This window comes from Scatophagus argus, chromosome 20 (genome assembly GCF_020382885.2).
Source record: "Scatophagus argus isolate fScaArg1 chromosome 20, fScaArg1.pri, whole genome shotgun sequence".
In the NCBI taxonomy this organism is placed as follows: domain Eukaryota; kingdom Metazoa; phylum Chordata; class Actinopteri; family Scatophagidae; genus Scatophagus; species Scatophagus argus.
Genome location: NC_058512.1, coordinates 12,197,689 through 12,209,398, shown reverse-complemented (window position 1 = coordinate 12,209,398; position 11,710 = coordinate 12,197,689). Strand labels below are relative to the sequence as shown.

General features: G+C 38.5%; 2 protein-coding genes across 5 annotated transcripts; both read left to right on the top strand.

The window, feature by feature from the left end:
• Positions 1 to 3,758: 3,758 nt before the first annotated feature.
• Positions 3,759 to 6,329, top strand: pus1 (pseudouridine synthase 1). Of its 3 annotated transcripts, none has more exons than XM_046375909.1 (6): positions 3,759 to 4,118; positions 4,397 to 4,623; positions 4,712 to 4,849; positions 5,046 to 5,148; positions 5,312 to 6,033; positions 6,122 to 6,329. In XM_046375909.1, the coding sequence occupies exons 1-6, from the start codon at positions 4,055 to 4,057 to the stop codon at positions 6,152 to 6,154; spliced, it is 1,287 nt and encodes a 428-aa protein (XP_046231865.1). In that variant the 5' UTR covers positions 3,759 to 4,054; the 3' UTR covers positions 6,155 to 6,329. The 3 variants fall into 3 exon arrangements, with proteins under 3 accessions (XP_046231865.1, XP_046231866.1, XP_046231867.1); XM_046375910.1 differs by having other exon boundaries at positions 3,760 to 4,118; positions 5,312 to 6,012; XM_046375911.1 differs by having other exon boundaries at positions 3,773 to 3,827.
• Positions 6,330 to 7,120: 791 nt separating this feature from the next.
• Positions 7,121 to 11,699, top strand: noc4l (nucleolar complex associated 4 homolog). Of its 2 annotated transcripts, none has more exons than XM_046375634.1 (15): positions 7,121 to 7,315; positions 7,439 to 7,559; positions 7,808 to 7,914; positions 8,429 to 8,536; positions 8,689 to 8,838; positions 8,975 to 9,077; positions 9,196 to 9,230; positions 9,525 to 9,575; positions 9,720 to 9,831; positions 9,956 to 10,016; positions 10,219 to 10,329; positions 10,536 to 10,699; positions 10,892 to 10,974; positions 11,141 to 11,254; positions 11,405 to 11,699. In XM_046375634.1, exons 1-15 carry the CDS (start codon positions 7,160 to 7,162, stop codon positions 11,522 to 11,524), a joined length of 1,596 nt encoding a protein of 531 aa, XP_046231590.1. In that variant the 5' UTR covers positions 7,121 to 7,159; the 3' UTR covers positions 11,525 to 11,699. The 2 variants fall into 2 exon arrangements, with proteins under 2 accessions (XP_046231590.1, XP_046231589.1); XM_046375633.1 differs by having other exon boundaries at positions 7,802 to 7,914.
• Positions 11,700 to 11,710: the final 11 nt, after the last annotated feature.

Genomic DNA, 11,710 nt, shown 5'->3' with positions numbered 1-11,710 from the left:
AGGTAATAATTCATGTGGTGGTTTCAAGCCTGAACTCTGTTATTATTCTTCAGAATTAGAGATTTGTTGCGCAAAAGATTACAAAACATAATGTTTAAGAGCAACTGCAGTTGCCGTGTTACCATGGTACTGTGTAAATTAAAATGTAAAACAAAGTTAACTGTGATGTTTCTCTTTCTTTCAATCTCATTCATTTACACCATATTTTATTATTTGCAAATGAGGTTGCTACATTCCCTTTTGATAATTGACAAACATGAAAACTTCTGTTTTTAACAGCTTATATAACTCAGCCAGTAGGGTAACAGCTCTTACAGCTTTGGATTTCTTTGTCAGTAATTAATGAAATAATTAATTTGCTATAGTGTGGGTGGTGGCAGAGGCAGCTGGTTTCCTTCCAATCTGATCAAAGGTCTGCTGTGGCTCTGTCCTTGGAAGAAAATACTGTGGCCAGCTCACATTACGTTGGAGTTGAAGTGAGTGTGTGTGCTGCAGAAAGGTTTAGGTCTGCTTCTGCTGGATGTTTAATGGTTCACTGTGAGGCCACTTCACTCTGTTTGGAGACTGGTGAATCCTTCATTGCAGTCAGACTAGTAACGCTCATTGCTTTCTGTGTGACTTCAGCTGAGATATCTCAGGGACAACAAACCTGGCTTTGTTTATGTCTCAGGGGGATATATGAAATTTTGAGTGAGTTTGCAACAGAGGAAAAGAAAATATGTTATATATCCACAGAGTTAAGAGACTCTTTTGTCAGTTGAACCATATAATTTGAGGTTATTGTTGGGCATCTGAGTAGGACAACATATGTTTACAATCACCATCTGTGAAGTGAAAACTCTGCATACAGCTATTTCAGTTTTTTTAATTTTACAATTTTACACTCATTCACCCCCCTGTTTGCTACTATCCAAGAGAAAGTTACGCAAAGCTTTGATATTCTAATTTAACTAATATAATACTCCTATTCTGAGATGTTTCTTCCACCAAAACTGTACCAGTTGCATTACAAGTCTTGAAGAATCACTGTTACATTTAGACTCTGCAGTGTCCAATAAGACCAGCATTTGTTGGAAAAATGAACACATGCCTTGCGTGATATGGGATTGTGGCACCTGGGGCTCTTTCCCCATAGCATGTCTATGTTTGGCATTGGCTTTTCAGCAGAAAACTAGTTGGTCACCTTATAAGGTGCTATGAAAATGTGCAAGTGTGCATTCTAAGGGCATCTCAGGATGAAAAGTTTCAGGGTTTGGCCTCTTGGCAACCAGAAGCCCTTGTTGTTGCTTTGTCCTTGAGAAAGAAATAAACATCTCTGCTCTGGAAGTACTGAACCTCTTCAGCATTATAATTTGATTCAAGTCTTTAAGCACATGTGTTACATTTATGAGTCACAGCAAATTATGATGAGTGGCTAGTTGCTCGCTTTAATGTTTCTGAATAAAACGGCTGCAAAAGGGTGGGGAAAGAAGTAGTCCTACGACCTGTGTGGACCTGTGTAAGAAGTGTGGTGTTGCAGAGATGCTGCTGATTGGAAGCAGGAATTTCATTGTCAAAGATTACTTGATGATACAAAAAACAAACAAACAAAAAAAAGTCAACTGTGTGAAATGGAGGCAGTCACCGTTGATTCAATACTGACATTAGCAATAAAAGAATTTGTCATTTCTCAAGAAAAGACAGGAGGCAGGAAGCTTTGGAAAGATGGACGTTTGTAAAGGCAAAGTTGTGCCCAGTATGAGTACTTTTAAGTGTTAAATGCACTTCACAAATTTATCATTTGTCCAAAAGTGGGGGAGGACCCTTATTGTTTGCTCTGGGCCTGAGCATCATTTTCAATGAAAAATAAACACACTTGATAAAAATGAGTGATCTATAGGGTGACACTTTAAATTGCCCCCAAATGCTAATTGACATATCACCAAAAACCCAAGTGAAGCTCTGCAGAGCACCTGATGGCACAAACAAAATAAAGCACCATCATCTGCAGGTTCTTCTCCTCTGTGGGCACAGTTATCTCCAAGGCCTTTATTGCACCTTCACGTTCAAATGAGCATCTCCTGCACTGGCATCTGTTGAGAGCTAAAGACCAGTGGAGGAGGTCAATGGGCAGTGGACATTGTTCAGGTTATCTTCACCACAGGTTACTTAGATTCCTCAGGTTTCCTCCCTCTTTCCTCAGCAATTGGACACTCTAAATTGCTCCCAAAGATATTAAAATATTGAACATATGCAATAGATCATATGCATTAAGTCAATAAGTATCAATAAAAATGTTAACATTTAAATTTCTGCTCATCTCTTGTATAATTTGCTGTCATAGCTGCAGATTCAGTTATTCACTTATGAATTTCACTTGTGATTTGTTTGTATATATTCAGTAATGTTTTTCTTTTCAAGTGAAAACTACTTGCATTAAAATTTTAGTCAAAACTCAAAATACTCAGTCAATACGTTGGGTTTAGGAATATTGGCACTTCCTGTCTCAAACATTAAAACTTTATTGTTATAAAGTTGCTCCAGCAATGACATTCAAACAAAAAGTGTTCTACACGTTATAATCTGAGGACCTTTTTCTGTGATTTAATTGAAAATAATTAAGAAAACATTTGTACATCTGAATTCCGTGTGAATTCATTATATACTGGAAATAAATATAGGTATTGTTCAGATAATTTCATACAGTCCTTGTGGAAGGTTCAGGCAGAACCTGTTCTTCGAAACAGCTTTCCCTTTGCTGCCAATAGCGCTTTCATTTCAACTTATGCAACAAAGCTCTTTGCTGTGATTGCTCCCTGTTGGTTCACTAGAATCAAGAAATTTCTCTGTAATGTGAAATTCGGTTGTCTTTGGCGCCCCCTACAGTCGGAAACGCATAGTGACACGTTATAAAAGCTCACGGTATTCGAATCCACTGTCCAATCACAAATACGCTTGAGTGAAACATTTACAGAGGCTGAATGCTATACTTTCTCTTAACTGTAACCTGTAAACACATCATAAATGTTTCTACACTTGTGCTGTTTTACATTGCTGTGATTTTTGGTGCTGATGCAGTAACTATAGCAAAAGAGAGTCCAGAGTCCAAAATAAAGCTTTTGATGTGAGTGCTTCTTTCATTCAAATATGTCCATAGAGTTCCCCCTACTTTAAAGAACTGGGAAGCAGAACCATGACTGAGCAGATACTGGCCAAAATTAGACAGGAAGCTTATAAAGAGCAATGTTCAGCCTGAAACGAACCAGAGAAAAAATCCCATCCTGTCCTGAGCATATCAACATTCAGTTTACTGTGAGAGGTAAATTTGGGTCCATGTGTATTTAAAAACAATTAAAACAAACAAACTGTATTTGGCTGAATGTGGTGCCCTTAGTCATTTATGACATTCCTTTGCTAAATGTAAACACATGAAACTATTATTATTACATGCTAAACTGACTTTCATATCAACAGGTCTCTGAGAGTTGACCTTACACTGTTTTTATGCTACAAATTTGTTAGACTATAATAGTGGTCACACACACATAGTTTTCGGTTTTTCAGTTGTTTACATTAGGAGACTTCATAAAAGGCCACATTTAAAAGTTGAAAAGTACAATGTTTCATATATGCGAATGTAAAATTCAAAAAGTTTCAGTCCAAATGAACAAGGACAAGAACACATTTACAGACCATACCATAGCTCATTTATCTCTTACAGTGACGTATGCGGAAGAGAAAACAATGCGAATCTCGCGATATTTACATTAGAGGTCAAAGTTAACGTTGGCCATGTGTGTGTTCCCTGCTTGCCGCATCTACTACGTTAACTGTTAGCAACAGTTAGGGTACAGTTTGCACTTTATTTATAAATACATATATATATATAGAAGCACAGTCAGTACAGTTTTGGTTTAAAGACTGACATACGTTTTTAGCAGGCTATATTTCGTCAACGGATTATTAAAGTTAATTTTATCTGAATATTTTGTTCTGCTCCGCGTTAGCTTCCATAGCTTCCTCAGCTGATATGCAAGTTTGCATCTTTTAGTTCCATGAACAGGCTCAGCCTGATATGCTTAAAATTCGACCGCTATTGAGTGCCTTAGTTAAGAGGAGACCGACATCAGAGAGAAACGGTAAGGCAACTTATTAAAGACAATGTGGCTGAATTTATCTACCCTACAAACTGTGGATGAGTCTGTCCATCCATCCATCCATCTATTAATTTTCTGTACCACTTGTAGATGAGTTTAGTTCTGTGTTTTCCTAGGATTTTTAGATACTTTTTTGTTCACAAGTTTTATTTTTTGCAAAATGGATGCAAGTCATTTGACACGTACAAGCTTATGGAACATGATGTACTACTTAATGTCTAGTTTCTCATTAAAACATGATGCTCGTGCTATTCTTGCAGGGGGCTTTTGTAAGTTCTTTTGCAATATGAGTGAAGAATCCAGAGATGAGCAGACTGCCAAGCAGCAGAAAAGAGCCAACGAGGAAAATGAAAACTCACCTGAGATGGTTCAGGCTACAAAGAGAATAAAAGCAGAGGGGGAACACACTGAAGATGAAAAGAAATATCCCAAAAAGAAAGTGGTCCTCCTCATGGCGTACTCTGGAAAGGGATACTATGGGATGCAAGTGCGTACTGTATCTTCTTTGCTCTCTCGGTTCTCCACACTTAATTTTGTTACATCTTGCTAAATTTGAAGTCTTTTCTGTGTTTCAGAGAAACCCTGGATCCTCTCAGTTTAGGACCATTGAAGACGATCTGGTCGCTGCACTTATTAAATCTGGTTGTATTCCAGAAAACCATGGCGATGATATGAAGAAGATGTCTTTCCAAAGATGTGCCAGAACAGATAAGGTACGACTGTATGCAGTTAGCACAGTGGTAATACATTTCAGAGCAGATCGGGTATTCACTGTATTGACACATAATTGTTGTCACAACTGTGATATAAAGTATTATTATAGTTTAACAAGCCATGAGAAAAGTTTTCACACAATTATTACCACTGTGTGATTATGTCAAACTGTCTTGGTGTTTTGAATTTCTTTAGGGTGTATCTGCAGCTGGTCAAGTGGTCTCTCTAAAGCTGCGGTTAATTGATGATCTCATTGAAAAAATCAATGAGCATCTGCCACCGCAGATCAGAGTACTCGGTGAGATATTGTTTTTTGATAACTTGTATTATTTTGGATGATAGTATGATGAATGTTAAATGATAGAATTTGCCTTAAATTAATGTTGACGCAAATTATTTCTCATAATCCAATTTTATTGATTGCAGAATTCAGCAATTAACTTTTACTTTTGCTCCAACAGGCCTTAAGCGAGTGACCCAGAGTTTCAATTCCAAAAACAACTGTGATGCACGTACATACTCTTATATGCTTCCAACAGTGGCCTTCTCCCCAAAAGACTATGATACTGGGAATAAAGCAGACTTTCGCCTTGAGCCAGAGACAATTCAGAGGGTGAACCGCCTGTTTGCTCTCTACAAAGGCACACATAACTTCCACAACTTCACCTCTCAAAAGGCTCCAAATGACCCTAGTGCTCGCCGCTACATCACAGAGATGTCTTGCGGAGAGCCTTTCATCTGCAGCAATAATGAATTTGCAGTGATCACTGTGCGAGGCCAGAGCTTTATGCTGCACCAAATCCGCAAGATGATTGGCCTGGTGATTGCAGTGATAAAGGGCTATGCGAAGGAGGATGTGATAGAACAGAGCTGGGGACAGGAGAAAGTGGATGTGCCCAAAGCTCCAGGACTGGGTCTGGTCTTGGAAAGGGTTCACTTTGACCGGTACAACAAACGATTTGGAGGGGATGGGCTGCATGAGCGTCTGGAATGGGACCGCGAGGAAGAGGCAATCAAGACCTTCAAGGAGGCATACATCTACCCTACCATTGTTGAGACAGAGTTGCAGGAGGGTTCCATGGTCAGCTGGATGTCCACACTTCCTATCCATGACTTTGAAGCCACAGCTACTGACACTCGAGACAATAAGGACCAGAAACTGGTAACTGGACGTGATACTAGAGTAACGGCATTTATTTAAAACCTATTACTGACAATAAAGTCCATTTTGTCATATATCCTTGTTCATTGTTGCTTCCCTTTTTCCACAGGACATTGCAGATGTACGGAATGATTCAGATTAGGTCACCCTGTCTGCTGAATGAAGAGACATTTTCTCTCCAAAACGTTATCTCTCTTCTGTTGGGAATAGATTTCCTTTTGAGTCTTTCTTCCAAGATACTTTTTTTAGTGGAATTAAATTCTGTTTCTTGTCAAACAAACAACACGTTAATAAAAGCCTCTGTGTTCTTTACTATATCCTGATGTCTTCTAATGTTAATTTGGATTGTCATAACTGTCTGTCTAAATGCAAGACTCATGTATCCATATGTACATGAAAACAGTTGCTGGCCAGAGCTAATATGAGTGAGTGGTGTGCATGTTTTGTAAAAACTTAATGATGAGTTAGTTATTAGGCATACCTGCATTTTTTATGGTCTTGCTTAAAATGTGCAGTAAGTAGCATAATTCTTATTATTTATTATTTATTATCTTATAATTCTTACTAATTATTTTTGGTAAGATTTTTTAAAAATTTCTTGCTGAGCTAATATTAATATTAAAAAGGCCACTATATTGTAGCTTTTACAGTAGTGAAGATAGGATCTTATTTTATTACATCATACAGTTACTGATGAATTTAAATTCATGTTTTGATCTTGACCTAATGACAGAACTCAGCCAAAAGGTACCTGGTATGAATTTCTGTATTGTTTTTTAGTTATGAGTTATTATAGCTGTACTGCAGAACTGATATGATACTGCGAAGAGGTAAAATTTCACCCTCCAAACAATAGGAGGCGCCACAACAGATGGGTGTTTTAGACCAATGTTGCATTCCATGACCGTTGGATTTATAGTAAAGTAGAACTTCCATTTCTCAACTCTTATCGCTGTAATTTCAAGTCAATAAAAATATCTAAATAGTGAAAAGTATATATATCATGTACATCTTTATAACACAACACTTACACAATTATCTCTACTTCTGAATTTGAATTTCTTGAATGTGTGCCTTCCATGGTGGTTGGGTGTTTTTTTCCCCCAATTCTTCGAATGTCACGTGAACGAAGCTTCGCACAATAATCATGGCGCCCGTGAGCAAAAAACGCAACGTGATTTCGGCAAAAACAATTCAACAAAGTGCTAAGAGAGCAAAAATTGACTTAAATAGCAAAGTCGATAGTATACTTGAGAATAAAAAACGTGCCAACGACGTTTTTGACATCTTCGAGGTCCTTGAGGTAAATAAACACAACTAAGTTGCACATTCATTTGAGCACCGGAACGGAGTACATGCTGGATAGCCAGCAGGTTGTCTTCTCTTGGTTACTTAAACAGGACTCTTCGTGTGTTTGTGTTTCCAGTCAGAAAAGGAGAAGGATGTTATCAGTGCTATCGATACGTGCAGCAAATTGTTCTGTACCTTGTTGGAGAGGAAAGAGCTGTTCGTAGGAAAACTGCCCGAAGAGGAGGAGGCGCTGAGTGGTGAGTGAAGGCTGAAGATCCCATAAATAAAACCTTGTTATGAGGTGCATGTTAGCAAGTTTGACCCCAGCATTTTTATATTATAGCTGACACATTTTATAAATGACATACTTTTAAGCCCCGACGAAATTGCTTCTGTATAAGAAACAACAGGTTTGACTTGGCTGTAAAACAGACAACAGCTGGGTTACACCTTAACTAGGCTGTCAAATCATATCATCATTATCTTTGTATGCTTTCTGACTTAGGAGGGTATAGTGCTGAAGAGAAGTACCGCATTTTCATGAGACACCGTTACAACAGCTGTGTGGAGATGCTGCTGGAGCACCTCAGCCATGAGCTTCACGGAGTCAAGGTGAGTTAACTGTAACCTTGAATGGAGCCATGCTGCTTTTAAGGTGGAAATATGTTTGAACATTTGCTGCCAGCTGGGCTCATAAGTTTGGCTAATTTCTTCTATCACACACTTACCAACTTAAGGGAATGGTCACGCACATAAATAAATGTATTCAGACATGAAGTTACATCGAGTACATGCGATGAGACACACAAGAAGACGTGTTCTTTCAGTCCACATGTTTCCAGTGGGCAAAACATGTGTGTATTGTACAGGGGTTATTAGTTGACAAAGGAAATTATTGTTTTGGCATACCAGCTCAGGCTTGCAGACACAGATCAAATCTCAATTTTTAATCTATCTGATGTTGCATTTTAAAATAAAAACAAGGGTAATTAACCACCATAGTGTGCATGGGGACCTGATAAAGGAAATGAGGTTCTCTTTTTCTATTTTGCATTTAATATAATAATATATTTACAATATATTACAATTTACAATAATATATTTACAAATGCCTGTCTGGATACAGGAGAGTGCCCTGTGCTGCCTGATGAAGTTTGCGGCAGGGGAAGGACAGCATCCACTCGAGGACCTGGACTGGAGTGAGCACTACAGCTTCCCAAGAGAACTCATCCTGGTAGGATTTTGTGTCACTTCAGGAATTTTTTCATGTTATTAACCAAGTCAAGAAATATGGCCTTTTTTTTGAATGCTTTTGGAAACCCCAAACATTTTTGTGCTCAGGGGCAAAGGTACCTTCTGATATTTCTGTTATTATTTCATGGTCAGGCGATGGTTAACAGATTGCTGTCCAAAACGACGGACAACTCCCTGCTGATCTCCAGATTCCAGGAGTTCCTTGAAATGGAGGATGTACGGTATTATGTCATGAGCTCCATTCGGGACAATGTGGCCACGGTCATGGACAAAAACAAAGGGGTAGGAGAGCTCTGTTTAGTGATGGACTTGTCTGATATGCTTCTTTAATGTTTTCCTTGTCACAATTTAGATTTCTTTCACTTTGTAAATATTACTTGGTTTTGTGACTACGGTTGGCTTGTCTTGTTCCTCTCAGGCAGTGCTGCCTGTATATCAGAACAATGCGTTCACTCTCATGTCCAACATCAGTGTGCCAAGCCAGGAGTCTGAGCTCACCAACTTTATGGTCAAACAGGAAGGTGAGACCTGCTGTTTGACGATCATCTGAGCCATCATATGAGTTTTCTCTCACAGTAATGTTGTACTGTCATTATGTGGGGAGAAGAGAAGAAATTTATTTATTTATTTTTTTTTCAGCCAAACACGAGGACTGGAAAGCTGCTAAACTGAATGTAAGTAAACTATTTTTGATCTGACTTCCACATGTCTGCTTACAACAGAAATGTTTGCTGAATACAATTTAAAAGTTCCAAAGAAACAGAAGGTAGTGTGCTGTTTGCCACCACATTTTTATGTTTTCTTATACAAAACTAGAGATGATTGGTTATCTCCTCCATAAACCACCTTGATACCGGATGACAGGCAATCCGGTATCAAGGTGGTCCTTGTTGGAGACATGACTGGGCATATAACCTAAAAGGTCAGCTTTCATTTCATCTCCACTTAAATGTTCTATGTCCTTACAGGAACACAAGCGCATCTTTGAGAGGATGTGGCTGGGCTTTCTCAAGTACAAGGTATGAGAATAGTGATTGCACAATCATGGCTGAATGTCTTTGAAAACAGTTTTGTTAAACAATTTGACTCAATCAAAATGTTTTACCTGCTTGCATCTGTCTCGCTGTGCTGTATGTTATTCATTTTTCATCTCCTCATTGTAGTTGCCAAGCAACATGTATAAGAAGGTCCTGGTGATCCTCCATGACTCCATTCTTCCCCACATGAGTAAACCCACACTGATGATTGACTTCTTGACTGCTGCTTATGAAGTTGGCAAGTTGTGACAGTACTCAGTGATTAGTTTAAAATAAGCATAGTGGCATTATTACATCTAATTTCTGTGATGTATTGTTTTTGTGATTTATTGTAGAGCATTTGTGATGTTTTTATTGAACAGGTGGGGCCATTAGCCTGTTGGCCCTCAATGGCCTTTTTGTCCTCATCCATCAGCACAACCTGTGAGTAAATAAGTATTTTAACATAATATAATTAAATAAATACATTTGGACACTTTTAATAGTCAAATTAATTGCAGAAATTTATGGGAGAAATTTTAACAATATGGGGCTCCATCTGAAATGTATAAAGGACAACAATGGACAAAAGATGTTTTTGACCTACATAAATACTGAAAACTGTATATTATCTGTGTTTTGGCAGAGATTACCCTGATTTCTACAAGAAGTTGTATAATCTTCTTGAGCCTTCCATTTTCCATGTGAAGTACAGGGCACGCTTTTTCCACCTGGCTAACCTCTTCCTTAGCTCCAGGTGAGGTCATTCATGCTTCTTTCAGTTTTTTTTTTAACCCTCATTTTATTAAGTAATAGTGATCATCTCTCCTCTTGGAATACTGGACAGGTTAACAGTCGTATTTACTGCTATCTGTAGTTAGCCTGAGTTAGATTGACAGCAGAATGGAAGAAACGTGTTTTTGTGATTCAAACTGTAAGCTGTATGTTTGTACTTTCTTCTAGTCACTTGCCAGTGTATTTAGTGGCTGCGTTTGCCAAACGGCTGGCTCGTTTGGCTCTCACAGCACCACCCACAGCCCTGCTCATAGTACTGCCCTTCATCTACAACCTGATCCGTCGCCATCCATCTTGCAGAGTCCTTATTCACAAGCCCAGCACAGAAGGTGGTGAGTGTCAGTGACTTACCTGTTATGCCAAGAATTTCTCAACAATTTTATGAGTTTATAATCATGTAAATGTCAGTGGTTTTTAGATTCCCAGTCTGATTCACTGTGATATTTATGACAGTTTTGTAGAAATATCTTCCAAAGCATTTTAGATATATGGAAAGACACGTCTGTTTCTGTTCATAATGACAGAAGCCTTGGAGGATCCGTATCTGATGGATGAAGAGGATCCTGCTCTGTGCCTTGCCTTAGAGAGCAGTCTGTGGGAGATTAAGGTGTGTACAGCATGTGAAGGCTTTGGACTGACGAATGAGTCATCCGTCACACTGACTACAAGTGAGCTGTGACTTGTCAGCCAAGGAAAATTAAAATTAAATGCATTCAGCAGTATACTTTATTTTCTTTAGTTTAGTTTACAGTTTTTCTTATTCTTTCTTGCAGACTTTACAGAAGCATCACCATCCAGATGTTGCCAAAACTGCTATGTTGATCAACACAGCGCTGCCACAACAAGAGGATGACATCAGCGAGGTGCTGGAGATAACAACCTATGAGGTGATGTGACACTTCTGAACTTGACTTTACCTGTTCCCGTAGTCTGGCTTCGATCACATAATGTTGTCTGTCAGTAAATAGAGACTAAATTGAATTTAAGCTTAGTCATCTTAGCTGCATAAGTAATGTGTCCCATCTTCTTATCCCCAGCTGATGGAGAGAGACTTGGAGCAGTCTCAGATCAAGAGCATCCCGCTGGAGTTTGAAACTGCCACAGAGTTGCTGAAAGGAGGAGGAGATGTGTTGGGGCAGCACTTTTGTCTGAATTAAAACAAGTACAATCAAGGAATTGCAATTACAGTGTGGTATACATTTTTTTGTAATACATTTGATCTGGAGTTGTGTTATTATGGTGTTTTTTTTTTTTTTTTGCTATGACCATCGACATCCTTGTCTTTATGACTATTGTACATCAATAAAAACCATGTCCGAATGTCATGGTGAATACACAGCTTT